Source organism: Crassostrea angulata, chromosome 2 (genome assembly GCF_025612915.1).
Source record: "Crassostrea angulata isolate pt1a10 chromosome 2, ASM2561291v2, whole genome shotgun sequence".
NCBI lineage: Eukaryota > Metazoa > Mollusca > Bivalvia > Ostreida > Ostreidae > Magallana > Magallana angulata.
This window is the reverse complement of record NC_069112.1, coordinates 53563154-53582269: the sequence shown is the minus strand read 5'-3', so window position 1 is coordinate 53582269 and position 19116 is coordinate 53563154. Positions and strand designations below refer to the sequence as shown.

At 31.0% G+C, this 19116-nt stretch overlaps 1 protein-coding gene and 1 pseudogene across 1 annotated transcript; both read right to left on the bottom strand.

The window, feature by feature from the left end:
• Nucleotides 1-6980: 6980 nt before the first annotated feature.
• Nucleotides 6981-11794, bottom strand: LOC128170536 (uncharacterized; annotated as a pseudogene).
• A 526-nt stretch (nucleotides 11795-12320) lies between these two features.
• LOC128170497 (receptor-type tyrosine-protein phosphatase S-like) lies at nucleotides 12321-19094 on the bottom strand. The gene is made up of 18 exons (XM_052836272.1): nucleotides 18980-19094; nucleotides 18505-18575; nucleotides 18114-18391; nucleotides 17839-17926; nucleotides 17612-17676; nucleotides 17478-17514; nucleotides 17275-17372; nucleotides 17048-17176; nucleotides 16671-16819; nucleotides 16259-16394; nucleotides 15981-16109; nucleotides 15561-15648; nucleotides 15324-15397; nucleotides 15051-15185; nucleotides 14764-14883; nucleotides 14510-14655; nucleotides 14036-14171; nucleotides 12321-13216 (listed from the first exon to the last, which is right to left on the bottom strand). Exons 1-18 carry the CDS (start codon nucleotides 19090-19092, stop codon nucleotides 13136-13138), a joined length of 2073 nt encoding a protein of 690 aa, XP_052692232.1. The 5' UTR covers nucleotides 19093-19094; the 3' UTR covers nucleotides 12321-13135.
• Between the last annotated feature and the right edge of the window lie 22 nt (nucleotides 19095-19116).

Below are 19116 nucleotides of genomic sequence, written 5' to 3'. Positions count from 1 at the left end.
GGATTTTTATATCGTAAACAATGACAAAGGAAAGCCTGGCCGAGAAATAAAAGCAAATTTACATACCTTTTAGCGAATGATTGATAAAACTAACATCTCCCCCAGTATTCTTATGTTCAATTCCCGATAAATCACACTGCAATACTTTATTAGAGTTCTTAGATTAGTTATGTTTTGAATATATTTACAATGCTTTCCGATCAAATTCACACGACATTCAACTTTTAGTCATGACGTCATCAATGTATAAATCTACGTAATACAAACTAATTTCTGGAAAAAAAATTGACTTCAGTATTTTTATTTGCTATTGGTCTACGTTTCGTTGCTTAGATAATTGAATATGTACATAATAACTAAGATTTGTGATATCACGAAATTACATGTAACTCAGAATCCATATGCTTCCTTAACACCCCCGCGTTGTTAATTGTATATATGACGTTTTTAAAGGCATTTTTGCGATGTTGAAAAACAGACTTTCTAGAAAAATTTTCTAAGCATGACTAGACAAATTAAAAAAAAAGGTGTTTAAATATAATTCTGATTTTTTTTTTTTATAAAAATTAACGAGGTACAGCCATTATTTGAAAATGAATAACGGCAATCTACCTATACATATACAGAAACGATTAAATGTTGAGGTGAATTTGCGTATGTGCGCGGGAATAGTAAAAAAACAGCATGGTGAACAAGGTAATCAACAGGTTTGTTTACAATTGTTAAAAATTATAAAAATAGGTTTGTTGATGCTCACAGAAAAAATATGAGATATGGTCATCTGCATTTTATGTTGATGGTTGCGTATCGGTGTCGATAAAAATGTATGAAAGCTTTTTGGCAATAAAACATTTTTTCATGCATTTGACAACTATATTTGTGAAATAGAGCGTCAAAGATATCCCTTTAAGGGGCCTCTGACTCAAAACAGCAAGAAGTCAACAAACTTGTAGTAAACATAAAGTTTAATTTATTTTTAGCAGGTGTCAACCACTCAAAGCGGTCTTCAATGTAGATTCTCAGTTTACAACGTCCTTTTTTTAACTTTTTCTTACTTTCTTTTCTCTCCGAAGGCGTTATTCCACTGCCAACGGACCGACCACGTTTTTGCGTCGACATTTTGTGTACGTTGTACAATTAGCCTGTCACACTACGTGCTTAACATTATTTTATGTTGGGCGCTTATTGACACATCCGGTCAGTAAATAAATTATTTGAATTATATTCAATACTTTTAATTCGTTCTCTCAAGAAACATGTACAATTTACGATTGCTATTTAAATGCGTGAATATAAAGAACTAAGTATTCTACTTCTTGAGGAGAATGACAAAAAATTTGCGAACCTATATAAACTTAAGATACAGGGAATACTCATTTGTTATTTAATGATTTATTATCATATAGTAATATTCAATATGAATTGAATATTGGAATGCAATGTTGTTATTAAAGTTATTAGATACAATGAAGTATGTTTCATTGTCATAACGATACTCTAAACATGACCTGTTTACTTATAACAGTATGACTCTTCTTTGCAATTACTATAATTATACTGACATACAATACCAAATCTTCTTATTTTACATTTTGTATGTAAAAATTGAAAACTTAAATAACGCAATCTAGGGAGCGAAGAAGACCAAATGATACATGATACATTATCATTATATTTGTTTCAAGTATTTTTTTTTATTAAGAACCCAATGGAGAGAATATACAATAATACGCCACATAATAAAAAAATAGATAGTATAAGTTGCATTCCCTCACAAAATAAAGGAATGATCCCTTCTGTGACTTTTTACATATAGTGATGGTAAACTTGTCAATAAGGAGCCTTTCACTTTTGGTTAAATTACAAACCAATGACAAACAGAATATTCATTGACTTGATACATGTAAATATATTTATTAAAGAAAATCTGCGTAGTTAAAGGATTGTAAACCGATGCCAACCACCGAAGAAAAAAATATAATGTTCATTTTTTTAGATTGACATACGAACATAAACTTTATTATTTTTTAATCAGTTGATTTCTTCAAAAACAGAAATGCATTATCCTGCGTTTATTCCATCGCACCGTATGCATTGATTGTATATGAAACCTTGAATAGATGGTGCGACGTCAAAATAATTGATTTGTTCGTTCATAAATACAAAAGAGTCCTACATCATCTCGTTCTCCATTGAATAGCGATTTCTCCAACTTAAAGCGAGTATAAAAGCTTAATTATGTCTATTATTTTCAACTGTTGAATCATGATCAACTATGATTAATTATATAACTATATTATTAATTCAAATATAAACAGAACGGAAATAAATTCACAACCCCAAAAATTAATGCGTATTAAATTAATTGAAACGTTGACCCTAATATCATGAAACACAACTTAAAGGGGCATGGTCAGGATTTTGGTCAAATTTTATTTTTCTGTTTTTATTATTTACAATGCTTTAGCAATGTATTTTTAATAATCAAATGAAATTTTGGTGCTTATCGATAAGTTTTAAGCAAGATGCAGGGCTCACAATTCTTCGTCATGTACACAAGGCTCGTGCCCTGTTTTTGTTAACATAGGTTCAATATACCTGTAAAAATCGTTTTCAAGCTGATTTGTCTACCTTCTTATTCCTTTTAAGCATAAATAAACAGTTCCTAACTATTAACGCATGCATTTGAAGTCTAAAATTGGAATTTTCACTTCAACATTCAAACGCTTTGTTTACATACCGAAGAATTTCAAGCTCTCTAACTCGCTTAGAACTCAACAAATGACACTCGAATTTTGGTTGCCTGTTAAAAATGCATTATTAAAGCATTGAAAACATTAAAATTGAAAAAAAAATTTGTTACCAAAATCGAGACCATGTCCCTTTAAACAGTAGCGTGTATTGGTATCACACCTCCTGTCTTGGCAGTTTGTTGGGCATGGATTAATGCAGTCCTCCACAAAGGTTCCATTACACCCTATTTTATTGAAGAACAAGGGAAATTAAACTATGTTATCTTATACATGTAAAGTCAAGGTTACCTACTCTACCCGATAACTTATATAAACAATAATTTGATTGTAAAACAAGTAAGCAATTTTTTTTGCTTTCTTATAATTGAAAAAGTTTTTTATCCAGTTCATTTATACAATTAAAGATAAATTAGATACTTCCACCTCACAAAGTTCATTAAAAGCATGTTTTGAATAGAAGCTAGGATATTGAACATCTTGTCTGCGTTCACTGCAGTTGAAATGCTTGTCTTCTGACAACCTGCTTTGTTCAGTTGATTTATCGTGATAACAGAGATAGCCATCTCTCTCATAAGTTGTGTTTGATACATAGACAACGAAGCCTGCCATCCTATGTATATTACAATGACTTGATCGGCAATTAGTTCATGTTCATAAGTATTACTGCTAGAATCCTATTAATAATTATATAAGATAACGTGCGAGAACTTATTGTTATTTTATTGTTATAGAAACAGTAAGATTTCCGCTATCTATTCATTGTTTTGGCTACAAACCAAAATACATAAACAATAGAATTCTTAAGACACAATAAGAGTTAGAAATGCAGAAAATTTACTTCAAACATCTCGGAAATCACCTTAACAAAAGTAAGCCTATGGAAACGTATCACATTTGAATCCGTGCGATGACACATGTAACTGAATGTTTGACTTGTAATCCACTGTGATGACAGAACTTTTTTTGTGTCGGTCGAAATTCAAGGAATATTTACCTCCGTGTTATGATATATGGCAAAAATAAGCAGGGTAATATTTCTACTACACAATATTTAAGAAAGAAACCGAGCATCTTCTTGCTTGTAAAAGGCCATTTTGTTTCCAACCTGAGGCAGATCAATTTATTCACATGCACCGTCGGTGTAAATCAGGGGCGTTGCTATTAACTTTCACACCATTATTTCGTTTACTGGACATTTAAAGAAAAAGAAAAAAGGTTTTTAATAAATAAACAATGCCTTTATTTAATTTTTAATCATTTGGTCCGAGACATGTGAAGCACATGTTCCACCGTTTTTCAAATTTTGCGTGTGGCCGCAGGGACATCGAAAAAGAATATTGCTTATAATATGATTGATTTGTTTTTATTATATAATTTTTATGCTATATGCGTACATTTTATCTTATGTTAAATTAAAAAAATGAGCTTTTTACTGATTAATTACTGGAAAATAACGAAAAGATATGAGTGGCAATAATAAGTCCTCGAACTTCCTGTAAATCGAAGGTCATGACCAAGGTTTAATTTTAGCCAGAATAATGTCAATATTGATGAGAATAAAATAAAAATTATTCCTCATTTTTAATAAATGAACAGTGCAGAGATCTGCCTAAAAATGTTTACATGACAGCTTCAATGAAGAGAGGTATAGAGAAAACTTGTGTATTTTTCGGCAATAATGGGTACTCGCACGTTAAATATTCTCATTTTTTATCGAAAACCCCATCGACTTCTTGAATTTAATTGATAATACTACGTATTTTTTATTTACAACAACGAAGCACAGGATTCTAGCAGCACATTTTAAGTAGTTTAGGTCATATGCTTTTGATATTTGCTACATTCAACTTTCATAATATTCGGGGTAGTGTTACACTTTTGCTTTTTTGTACACAGTGACAGAGGAAAAGCCGGTCAAGCCACATAAATGTCTATCTGCTTACTTTATAACACTTGTTAATGAAACAAGATATCCATGCCCGCATTATCCTGATTATATCCAAACTGACATTTATCTAAATCTTGTGTATCATTGTGAAATGTCTTATATTATCATTGTTTACACTGCATTCCAATGATTTGTCCCCCGACATTGATCTTCTCTACTAAACATGCATGTGACGTCATCAATGATAAATATACGTAATAAAGAAAAATCGAAGATATATTCAGTTACAAGAGTTTCTAGTGACATTTTACGCCAACAGTTCTTATAATTTTAACCAGAGATAAAGTAAAAATTGACATTTTTTTATTAAAATATTACATCGTGCTGCTTATTTTGACGTCATATCGATCAGCGAAGTATTTACTCAATCGATCGCTGAGAGCTGCCTTATCATACCCGCGTACGGCTTTCTTATATTAATTTGTACAAAGATGTAGGAGAAATGAGCAAATCTTACTTTACAAGCTTTTTTGGCTCATAAATTTGACGTACAATTCTTTAACTGATGATGTCTGTAGTGAAACTGATTCATCATAGTCAATCTGCATAAAGTAAGCTAGCCGGACGTCAAGTTTCTTGTTTTCTACAAATACTAAACAAAACTTATCCTATGCTATCGAACATGAAGCCACTTTAAAAGAGGAGAACTGTCGGTGTCTTGAACAACCCCAAACGCAAAAGGACGAGTTGTCAAAAGGTCGAGACTGTAACAACTTAACAACAAAAAATAGCCGAAGGACCCGGCATGCTAGGGACTCGTTACAAACGTGGCCTTCGGGCTAGATCAAAATCCTAGCAATGCGCACACCTCTAATATCAGTACAATTGATCTGCAAAAGAACAACTTCCTATCTTGAGAACTGTAGGAGGAGTTATTCGTACAATGAGGGTATCCTTTATGCAATTTTTGCCAAAAGCTGGTATTTTTTCGATAAATTATCAGAAATCAAACTCCTAGCAATATGCACACCTCTGATATATGTACAATTGATCTGCAAAAGAACAACTTCTTATCTTGAAAACTGTAGGAGGAGTTTTCCGTACAATAAGGATACCCTATATGCAATTTTTGCCAAAAGCTGGTATTTTTTCGATACATTATCAGAAATCAAACTCCTAGCAATATGCACACCTCTGATATATGTACAATTGATCTGCAAAAGAACAACTTCCTATCTTGAAAACTGTAGGAGGAGTTTTCCGTACAATAAGGGTACCCTATATGCAATTTTTTGCCAAAAGCTGGTATTTTTTCGATAAATTATCAGAAATCAAACTCCTAGCAATATGCACACCTCTGATATATGTACAATTGATCTGCAAAAGAACAACTTCTTATCTTGAAAACTGTAGGAGGAGTTTTCCGTACAATAAGGATACCCTATATGCAATTTTTGCCAAAAGCTGGTATTTTTTCGATACATTATCAGAAATCAAACTCCTAGCAATATGCACACCTCTGATATATGTACAATTGATCTGCAAAAGAACAACTTCTTATCTTGAAAACTGTAGGAGGAGTTTTCCGTACAATAAGGGTACCCTATATGCAATTTTTTGCCAAAAGCTGGTATTTTTTCGATAAATTATCAGAAATCAAACTCCTAGCAATATGCACACCTCTTATATATGTACAACTGATATGCAAAAGAACAACTTCCTATCTTGAAAACTGTAGGAGGAGTTATCCGTACAATGAGGGTTCCCCTTTTGGCAGCCGCCCGCCTCCCCGACAGCCATTTTAATAACTGGATTTTTCCGTTGTAAAAGCCGGTTAAACAAACCAAACAAACAAAAAACCAAATAAACAAAAAACCAAATAAACAAACAATAAAATAACAAAAGAGAATACAAACAATTATGAAATTTAATTGTAAAAGTTCTTCACAATCCTTAGCTATATAAGACGAGTTAATGCAATATACAAATTTTTATCGGATATGTTTGTCATCATATGAACATTACTGCTGAATGGCTTAAACACCAACATCCTTAATTTTCATGAAAACATAGGTTCACTAGTATGTATTTTTTTTAAGGAAAAAAGCACGTTTTCTGTTTGCCCCTAGGTTTGTAATATTGGGCAGATGTCATAAGTAAAAAAGAATGATGTTATCAAGTCTAAATGCCGTGTCTAAGTATTCAGGGTATGCCAAAATTTTTTTTTTTAAATTTTACCTTGAAAAGTTAAAAAAAATTCAGGGTCAAATGATTTGAAAAGGTTCAGCTATGTTTTATACCATCCATTTATGGTACAATTTCTTGTTATAGGGAATTTTATGTTACGTCTTGGAAAATGTATTTTCAAATCATAAATAAACTTAAGATTCAAAATAAGTCAAAGACAAAGATTTTGATAGATTTTACTCTTCTGTATGCCGTCTATCTAATACCAAGTTCTAATACAATTTTAGTTTAAATAATTGTGCATTTCCTCGTAGGTATTGCATTTTTCATTTTCCTCTTTAAGTTCTGTATATTGTTGATCTTCATTCTCTGAAAAAAAAAAGAAATCATGCTATTAGATATATTGTCTACGTATATCCCGGTAAAAAATGTAAAACAATATTTTTTTTTTACTTATATCATGCGACTTTTTGTTATACATTTTTTAACATAATAAGCTGCTCTTGATAATGACAATCGTTTACCAAGTATTAAAACTGAATTTCCCATCTTATCAAACTACCTTTTGTTTTGACTGTCGTATTTTGATGTGACACAATGTTTGGTAGGCTAAAAACAGACAGAACAAGATTCAAAAACTTAGAAATGATCATCTACTATACAGACCGAGTTTTATTTCTTTAAGCAATTTCAATGCCCTTTTTACACAACAATGGTAACATTTAACGCATCTGTTTTTATTTAAAATGTATATCATACCTTGGACAAATCCACATTTTACAAGATAATTATTTTATTTCTTACCTCATTTGAGAGTATTTGGCTGAAATAGAATAATATAACTTTATAAGATAATAGTGTTATAAATGCAAACTTGTTTTCAATATCATGAAGTTTGGTCAACTTACATTTTTTTCAGCAATTTTATGATTGAACATTATTATACACTGTACAATGTTACAATGTGATTTTCAATATTTAATCATGTAAATTCCGCTTGTGCCCCAAACAACACATCTTTTGAATATAGTGGTCTGTACAATACATGATTGATTCGTAGAGTTATAACTGAAAAAGACGCTGATAAATTCAAATTTAACAAAATACTGTTTCAAACCTGCATTTCTTTTCCATATGATATAATTAATAACACTCCCTGTGACTATAATAATTATCGCAGTTGATGTCAACACATTCACAATTAGGATATTCTTTAAGCTCTCTTCACACGGCTGCATGTTAATGCCTGCAACAGTAACACTTTTTATGGCAATGAAAATAATGTTAATCTAGCAAAATATACATTAAGTTTTCTTAATATATGTGTAAATTGATTGATTACAGTTGTGTAAATGACATATTTCTTAACAAAAATCCCCAAAAATATGATATACATGTAAGTGTGTTCAAATGCATAAAGCAACACTTATTCGATGGATGGGAGAAAAGACTAACATTACACCCGGCATATTCATTCAATGACAATTTTTATGAGATTGATGTATAAACCCCAGGCGTGTTTATAACAGAAAAAAACCCCTAAAAATTACTATGACATATGTTGCTGGGTTTTTTTTTTCTAAACCGAATAATAGATGAGATTCTATTTGACTTCTGATCAGCTTTGTGAATTATTAAAACATTTACTTCTCATTTTGAAATAAACACACACGATATGCAAATAAACTTACGTTGGTTACACGTGTTCCCTGACCATCCTGCTATACAGCCTCCCTCACACTGTCCTGTCCTCCTATCACATCTGCTGGTCACGTTACAATTTTTACTGCAGTTATGAATGCAGTTCTTACCGTAATGACCTATACAACATTCTACAACATAATATGTTGGTAATGTCAACACACATAAACTATATTTGTAATGTTGTGTGTTCTTCATGTTATTTTGTAATAATTTTTTGGGTTTTTTTTACATGTAAATTTTCGACAACATATTTACAAACCTAGAGAGTCTTTAATATATATGATAAAAATGCATATTGTTATTTCATGTACATATTTTTGATTTAATTCCCCATTAAGTTGACATATGAATTTTTCATAATACAAATAAGAAAAGCTAAAAAATTATATATTGATATATGTTACGAGATATATGTTGCTTTTTATTTAATCTTAAATATATATCTATAGTAATAATCAACAAATAATAATGTCAAGTACCTTTTGATTTTAATAGTTGTATTATTAGGCATTAAATGGTTGTAAAACAAAAGATACAAATAAAAACGAAACATTTTAATGTGTTATAAAAGTCTGCATTAGCTTTTTTCTAAACTGTAAAATTTTACGTAAACAGCTACAAGTAAATTTATTCTAAGAACATTTTCTTCTGCGATTCATTTTATGATTATTCCAGTTGTTAATATAAAGCATTATTTTACATGTACCACTTAAGTCGAAGCTCCTTTCCTGATCAAGTGATCTTGATCGACTTTCTTCCTCTTTTGCATTCAAAAATTGACATCAGTACTAATACATATGGTGTAACTGTTTTTAAGGCTTGCCAAGAACCACAATCGCAATTTAACAACTGATTTGCGTCATTAGACTCTATGGGGATTTCATAGTTATATTTACTGATGTGTTATTCATTACGCTAAATGTCGGACGCTTAGTTGACATTATAATGTTATAAGATTTTACTAACGTCTTCATTCTGTTAAAGTTGCAAAATACCAAGTGACAAAAATTAACATCATAATGATTTTAACAGAGTTTCCATGAAAATCTTAAATTGGAATGCTATGGGTTTTTTTTATATCAGAAAAGTTCTCAGAAAACGAAATTGAGGCGTCAAGTTAAGAAAAGACTAATATTAAATATTTGACCGATTTAAAATATCACATGATTAAATCTCAGAAACCGAGTAGTGTAAGCAATGTTATGACGAATTCGTTATCGATACTTCGTTTGTAAATCTAGATAATATAGAGGCTTTAAGTTGTCAAAATAAAGCTGCTTAAAAATGCTAAAAATGAAAACATTGAATCTTATAAAATGCGTAAAGGAAACTAAATTCAAAATTTGTGTTTTAGTTATACGTTCGTCTAGAAAGTTGAATAAACAAACCCTGGCTACAGTTAAGACCCTTGTATCCCGATTCACAACTAAAGCAATGGCCTGCGTTGCTGTCACATATACTTCCCTGGCAGTTTGTAGGGCATTTGTGTGAACAGTTCTCCCCAAATGATCTGTTGCATCCTATTCGGGTTAAAAAAAAGTTTAAGTATCAAACATACATTGACATTAAACGGGAACTTGAATACAAATTTGTTTATTGTAATTGTAAAGAAAATTACCATATACTTCAACTTCACACAGTTCATTGAATGCATATTTTGAGTAGAAGAGAGGATATGAAAGCCCATTTTACGTCCGTTGTAGTAAATGACGTATCGTCCATTCACAGAACAGCTGATTTTCTGGTCCCATGATATGGTGCTTTTTACGGTTGATCAGTCATGAAAACACAGAAAACCGCCATCTTTTGTAGTGGAGTTGGATACGTAAAGGAAAAATCCTGCCAATCTATCTTTATATTGACTACGATCTATAAGAAGTGTTCAGAACTAATTTAATGAAAAAAAAGAAACAAAGAAACAAAACAAACCAAACCAAAAAACAAAAAACAAAGGAAAAAAAAAAACAACAACAACAACCCCCCCCCCCAACAAAAAAAAACACCAAAAACAAAACAACAAGCAGTTTGTGCACAGTTTGTGGAATGATATAGATATCCTTTAGTTATACATACGTATGTATGCTTAAGTTATCCTTACTTTAATGTATGTAACTTAATAAAAACGTTAAAAAGTCACCCCTTTATTTATACGATTCTGTAAATCTATTATTGATTCAGTATTCTTGTTTCGAATTCAAAAAATTTCATTAATTTTGTTTCTCATCTTAACACTTCCTGCTACTAACACACATCAGTCCATTATGTATTGATCGTTAAATTCCACGTATTTTACATTTTTTTATAAAAAAAAAATCCTTCTTTGTTAAAATTAACATACATTCCATGTGATCCATCCGGTAATAGATATTGATATATTTGATGTTAACCACACTTCCAAGGTCTACCCTCCATTCCGCCTCGTATTTCCCATCATCTGAGATTGTACACTGACCTCCAGCATCACTTCGATTTCTGAACATACCATCCACTGCATTATCACTTCCATAGTCTCTGTCTAATTCTGGCCAAGGATGCTTCTCCCAAGTAGATTTTCGCAATGCAAGATTTACTGTTTCAATGATGCAGATACAAGGAAAATGTTTCATTGATGGACGAAACGATTTTCTTTCTCTGATTCCAAATATACTTTAATCATTTTAAAGATAACAGCTACTACAAATCGTTTCTTGTTATTTTTTTAACGCCTTTAAGATTTGAATCAAAGTATGTGTCACTAATCATTTTGCACTACTCTACAAGTTCCGAAATAAAAAGATACATACATACCTAGTCCATGAATGTCAACCACGCATAAGAGAGCATGAATTGTGAAAACAACTGCCACATTATATATCATAGTTCTGTATATTGAGGACATGTTTTGAGACTCCGCCAAAAATTAAACTTAAAGGGCTAGTAAAATTTAGCAAGGGTATCATTATTCAGGAATGAAACGAAATTAAGTACGTATTAAGTTTCTTTTATACTTTTTAATTCCTTGTAAACCAATACAATTTCAATGCAAAACCCTTTCATTTGTAAATGTTAATAAAATATAATGTTCATTTCCTTAACTTGTTAGGATATATGAATACAACTGTAGTTAAAATCAAGGACATGAACATAGTTGATTACGTAATCAAACCTTTTAATCCCGAAGGGATTTTCATAATTTTTATCACGTACCAAACAAGTTCATACACGAGCGAACTGCTAACCTTCTTAATATTATTTAGATTTTGTTTTTGAAAAGCAAAATGCTCATAACCATTAACAATAATGAGTTTTCATGCTAAGAAAATACCATTGCCAAATCGCGTTAGGGCAATATTGTGACGTCATGTACAATGATACACAGAATTGAACATTTTTGCTATTCAATGGGTACATATAAGAAAACACAATTCTGAATATGAAAATCATAATCTATCATACCTCTGAATGTTTGCTATGTAAAATTACAACGAATAAACATGCAATTTTATCTAACCGTGAAATCGATTTGGTGCTACATTTCTCTACATATGGTAAATAGTCACCAAAACTATTTACCAGCGGCATTCGTCCTGGGAATTTACTGGCTGCATGTTTCGGAGAACAATAAACTTGTCATCGTCCTTATGTCAGTATATACGATATGATATATATATATTTAATAAATTACAGATTTAAAAATGAAAAGATTAACTTAGTATAAAACATATCCAATAGAATTAAATAACGAAAGTTGAAAAAGGATAAAAAAAAAAAACATGGACATGTTTATATTGCTAATAAAATCTTTTATTAAAAATTTTGTCAGTAATTATTTCCAAATATATCCAAAATGGCCTTATAGATATATACCGATAGTTAAATATGCACTTAAATACTTAAAGAATGAATGTAAAGGTATTCAAAACAATTTTCATCTACCTTACCTCCTTGTATTTACCGGGTTCAAAAACTAAAACTTGCTAGATATGCTTATGCTTATTTATAACTCGCTAGAATATTCTTTAAAACATTTTTATTCATGTTTGAATAGTTAATGTAGGCAATTCATCTTTCGTTAACTTTATATTATTTTTTTATTGTTAGGTTGTTTGTTTTAATATGTGTATATTCACATCTTAATTACGATATTAACATGCTAAATTAAACGTCTGCAACCTCTTATATAGATTTTTACCGGCACATATAGAATGGAATTTGTTTTCTGTCTTAAAGCAATCTAACAAATATAACCATTTATGCATAACACTTGTTTTATTAAATGCTGTTATTTATAAAACTGTTTATAAGGCATTGCTTAGTACTAAAATACATACAATTTAATTCTGATCTAATGTTAAAATTAACTGACATAAGTTCATATTAGCAATACAAGACTAAAGAAATTAAAAAAAAAATGAAACAAACTCATGCATATAATAACATAATTTTACAGTAACATTATTTTGATGGTGAACGTTAAGTACTTGTAAACTTTTATCTCAATATTTTACATTGTTTTTTATGTTTGTATTAAGCTGCTTTGTTGTTTGTATTAAGCACCTTTGTTATTTGCGTAACATGATCAACATCACTTTAAATTATTGAAATCTAATTTTACATGGTTAAACTACTGGTTATAGTACACATTTTCTCCAGTTTGCGACTGTATGAAACTCTTCAAGGTGTCGTGGATCATACCATACTCTTCCTGTTATTAAATTAAAAAAAAGAACATTTCAAGTTTAAATTTTAATTCAAACATTTGGTTTTTTTAAACACACATTTTTCACAAGATTGATTTTTAAATAGCAATGGTAGTGCATATTTACTTTGTGAAAATCCTTAATAGTGTAGTATTACAACAATATATCAGATTGATTAACTTTGCTAATCAAATTCGCACATATGTCTGTATGTTTGTACTTTTTTTGCGATCACCGAGCGCTCACAGTAGGCTCACAGTTTCTTCACTGTACGGTTACTTGCGCTCTTCGCGCCGCTCCGTTCTGTTCGCGCTTACCGTTCACAAAGCGCCCAGTTTGCGCCCAGTGTGCGCTCACAAAGCGTTGAGCTTGCGCTCACTATATGTTCAGCGTTCACTTATAGTTCTGTCAGATTGAAATATCTTAAGGCTGATGATAATACATATATTTTGTTCATATACTATTTTTTCCTGATTACGGACGCAACACAATGTAAGGATAACTCTAAAGGCACTCCGAATAAATTGGTCATCTTCCATTCACGTAGCGTTCACCTTTTTCTTTGCGAGGCGTTTGCGCTCTGTGTTCGCTCATCGCTCACCGTTAAAAATTGCTCACCAAATTCAGTTAAGTGCGCGCTCACCGTTATTGCATAGTTCGCTTACTGCTCGCTCACAGTGCTCTTACTGTTCGATCACCGTGCTCTCACCATGCATTAATATTGTATTAACAGTTGCTCTTATAAGGAGATGTGTTTAATTTAAATTTTATACTATTTTCATATTGTGTTTCTTGCAAGAAGAAAGAGTTACAAAAAAAGTTACCAAGGATGAGCACAGTTCAGGACGTCTTGTTTGTAGGAGTCTGACCACAGAAAACACGTCTATCGCCTCGTCCATTGTTAGCTGTTGAATCAGGTTGTATACAGCACAGAACACGCCACAAAAAGCAGCCCCATCACTTGTTATTACAAAAAAGATAATACACGTATTCTATGTCTTGTACACGATAGGTTTAGGTATTGATAGTAAACTGAATTTACGATAACACATGTTATCTAAGATGCTTTAGAAAAGATTTGTTTATTTATAAAAGAGATTAATCAAACAAAAATACTCTAATAATAATATATGGGACAACATTTCTCAAAGGTTACGATATAGGCTATACTCATTTTATGATATTTGTATTTCCTAATAATTTTAATCATGAACTGAACAAAATACGTTACAAATGAGATATATCTTTCAGTATTTTATTGCTTAATTATTTCCAAAGTATATTGAATGTCCTCTTACCGGCTGACGACGACAATGGGATTGTTGGTTTTAATATTTTGTGTAAACGACACCAAACCTAGAATCTGAGAAATTGTCTGTGAATTATCCAATGTCAATACAGAGGAAGGCTGTATTACGTTGACCGACCAGGTCTCGTTGCTTTTCTAAAAAAGATAGTATAAAGTACAAAAACTTGACTGTTTTAATTGCACGTTGCTACTTTTCTCCATATTAGTCCCATATTATGTGTAGCAACTGCCTCGAATACTCACTTCATTTTGAGCAATATCAATTGTACAACTCTTTATCTCCGATTTGTGATCTTGCTGTAAGTGAATTGTAAATGGAGAAACAGCTTTTGATGTAGTCGAGGTTGGCAACCATTGATTTGTCTGAAACACAAGGCCCTAGCTTATATTTACACATTAAGTGTTGTACTTCTTTTTATTTTTAAGTACTACAGGCACTATTTATTTATTTTTTGGTAAAGGTTATGAACATTTGTAGCAGCGTTTTGGTCTAATTGAAAAGTTAAGTATATGTAATGCAATATTCGTACCGATTCAACTTCATGCAGAGGTTCTGTGCTAACAACTAGTTCACAGTCATGGTCAGTGATCAGTCGAAGGAAGTCCACAGTGTCCCCTGGTGCCGGGAAATGGGTGATTATAAATGCATTCTGATTAATGAAAGACTGTAAAAAAAATCAAGAAGGTGCAAGTACATGTTTTATATTACATTATTACATATTATTGAATGTTTACTCTTTATTATTATGTTTGGAATAATATTTTTGAGGAAAAAGTTTAAATTATGAAATTTTAACACTTACTGGTACAACGATGGCATTAATGTAGCTTCCACGTTTTGGAACATTCGATGTCAGGTAAATGATGTATTTGTCAACTAAAATGTAAGAATGGACTTAACCTCATTACAAATTTTCATTACATATGTTATCTATTTCACACGATAATTTTCTAACTTTTCATTGTAGTTGGCAATTATAAAAATATTTTTGTATACTTTGCACTCACTAAGATGAATTGTAAAAAAAAAAACAACATACGAGGACGAATTGCCGATCGAACACCATGAACATGTGAGGACATCTTGTAGTCGGTTTCTGCGTAGTGAGGCCGGACAGACAGAAGTCTCTGAGATACATGTATATATAAGATTTGTACATTACAATGCATTAATAAAGGTGTTTGAAAATGAACATGTATTTTATGAATTACATATAGCTGACACCATTTTCACAGTCAGTGGTATCAAAGAGTCTTGAGAAAAGCTCAACTACAGAATTAAACTAAATGGTATCTAAAATAGAAAACCGAAATGTCACAAACTTTTAGAAAAAAAGGGATGCAGATCTCTTGAGTCAAAATAATAATTTTAATGTTATCTCTTTACCAGAAAAATGGCAAATTTTGAACTTTAATGTATACAGCGATAATTTTGTAACAAAAAATGGGAAAAAAATCACCTGAAATTCCTTTCCAAGCATATTTTTGTTTTGTTTTTGTAACTTTTGTAGATATTCCGTTTTAGTAAGAACAGCTGCTGGTGCGTTAAACATTTCATTGAGAGTCAAAAATATTGTCTTGTATTGTTCCTAAAACAAAATTTAGTCTTTAGATTGCATAAAAACAATGTGCTTGTAATTCTCGAAAATACAAAATATTTCTTGACACTGAAAAATGAAATTAATATTTTTAACTACGTTAAATTTTTTTTTTAAACAAACGTATGTTTTGAACTTACAAAAGTCTGGACCATATTCATGCGATTTTGTCTCATTTTCTTGACGTATTCCGCAATGTTTATTTTTTTCTCCGTTTTGCCTGCCTCAAACAGAACATCTATTGCTATATACGTTCCGGTTCTGCCTATTCCAGCACTTGGCGAAACACAAATTTAATTTAATTAAAAAACAAATATAAGTAAAGAAATTGAAGTGTTTGTTCCTAATTTCACTGATATAATGGAAATCTAGATAACAAATACTGCGTCGTTTTTTTCAATAGTCAAAAAGACGTTATAAAAAGTAAATTTGTTAACATCTGCCACTAATGCAAATATACTATAACGCAAAGAGCTTAAACAATATAAAAAAAATGATTTGTTTTATAAGAAAAGCTTACGTAGTTCAAGTTTTTAAATGTCTATCGAATACCTGCAATGAACCAATGTTGGGCCATTTTGTCTTCCTGGTTTTGTTCTAATCACGTGATCATGGAAAAGTAAAAGGCAAAGTGGCTCTGGTGTACCGTGATCCGGCCAGGCAGTATAGTGGTATTGATTTATTGTTCTACTGTCATTGAGCTAAAACACGACAGTTAGCAAATACATGTACGTGTTTTATTAGGAGAAATTTAAATAATGTGGCAATATTGGTTGAGAGTTTGTAATTATTAAAAACGTCCATTACTATGATAGTGTAGTTATTTCTAACGATTTCTCAGATCAAACTACAAATTACGCATTGAGTTATACACATGTAGTTTAATAGAAGATTAATTATAACAACTAAAGATTAAAACTCTCACTTACCGTTGCGTGTGATATTTTTATTTTTCGAACAACATACTGAGCATACTGTTGTTCTTCAGTGGTATGTAAGGTGGTTCTCTCACAAGTAATGGTTTCATGTAAATCTGGCCAATATTGTGCACTTTTTAACTAAAAAGAATGGGTGGTTATTTAACGATAAATTTCAAGAGACAATGACATTTACATCTATTACACTCAGTGATAAATTACAATAACATACTGTTTACCTTTGTTCCTTCTTTCAAATTTGTTAACATTACAATTTGACCAATGTTCTCCTGTAATACCATGGACCAAAAGTCGGAGATTGTGGTCGGTTTAGGTCCTTTTAAAAAAAGAGGTTCTTTATCTTCCGATGCACGAAATTGCGATTTTTCATATTCAGTAGTCTTTGTGCCAAACCAAAAGAATATTCGGAGGAAATACATACCTTGTGTTGCAATGTATGCCTTTTCTTTTTTTAAACCCTAAAAAGTGATTAAGTTTAAAAAATATCATATTTTGTTTTCAAAAATGAACTGAAATTTTTTTTTAAATCGTTACAAGTTTCTATCATATACATACATCGATAAAGCTTGCGTTGATGTAGTCCGAATGTGTGTTCACCAGAATCACTCTAGAATGGTCGTCTAAAATTAATTTGGAAACAACCCAATAATTAGTACAATGCTAAAATGATTAAAAAAGGTTCTGAGATTTAAAACGACACAATATGTCATCAAAGATGAAAATGATAAAAAAATATACATCGTGTTGCTTTAAAGTGTATTTTTGATAATAAATATACTTACAAGGAAAAGTTGTCTTGAATCTGTTTTTAGTAATGTTTTCAGGAAGTTTTCCAACATAGCATGGGTGTCTTTCCCCGTATAAAAGTGTCTGAAATGAAACGAAGTATTCAACTATATGTTATAAACTAGTATCAAAAGCTATTACATGTACATGGTAATAATGTATGCTTTATTTGTTTTTGACCTCAATAGAAGAATGGTGATATCTTTTGTACAAAGATCTACGTGGATGACATTAGAGGCATGGTAAAATGAAACAAATATGTGATAAACACCGCGTATTCCTTTTTAAAACCATCGTTTTCTTTCTTCGATTTTTCATGTATTTCCTTCTCCAAATCTTTTATCAAGATATCAGGTATTTGTTTTTGGTTAGCATACACATCTCCGTAAGGGTTTTCGTTGTGAATTTTTTCATCAATGTCAACATCGTCATCTCTTGATTCTCTACTTAGTTCCCTTGTAGCTGGTGATTTTCTAATACGTTTCACAGCCTTGCTATTTTCTACATTAATATTCTGGTAAATGTTTGTCAAGTTTGACTCAGATATATCTGAAAGTAATAATGATTTTCAAATTTTCAAACATTTCTTTATTTAATTTAAATATCGCTAAAGCATATCGATTTCAGGAATATTAAGTTTGAAAATCGCATATCATTCTTACTATTGATTGTCACGGTGTTAGAATTGTTCTTATTTGAAGATTCCAGCTGGTTTCGAGAGGCACTTTGGGTTCTACATTCATTGGTATAGTATTACAGTACAACATATTGTAAATGCAAATTTAAAGCATGACAATTTTGACAAAATACGTTTGGTAACTTAACAATTGTTTTAAAAAAAACTTCAAAACAATTCATTTGTCGATTATAGAACAGAAAAATCGTTTTAGATAACGAACCGATTACTAGAAAAATGAGATCATTTACTAGTAATTTATTTCCATGTTTCCGTTTAAAAAGTATAGTTCAAATTGTTTGATTTTCTATTAATAGATTAATGAATGAATTCATGATTAAGGACCAATTAATATAAATGATAAAAAAAAATTCAATACGTATCTAAAAATGTTCCAAACGATTAAACACTAATCTAACAATTAAATATTCAAGTCTTTAAAATAAAAAAAAAAAGTTTACCGCATGTATATGATTAATCCGACAACGATGATAACAGCAACGACAACAACACCAAGGCTTCCCCCGACTATATATGCAGTTTGTACGCCGTCATCGGTACCAGTGTTTTCCATGGCCTGAAACATTAAAGATAAGTA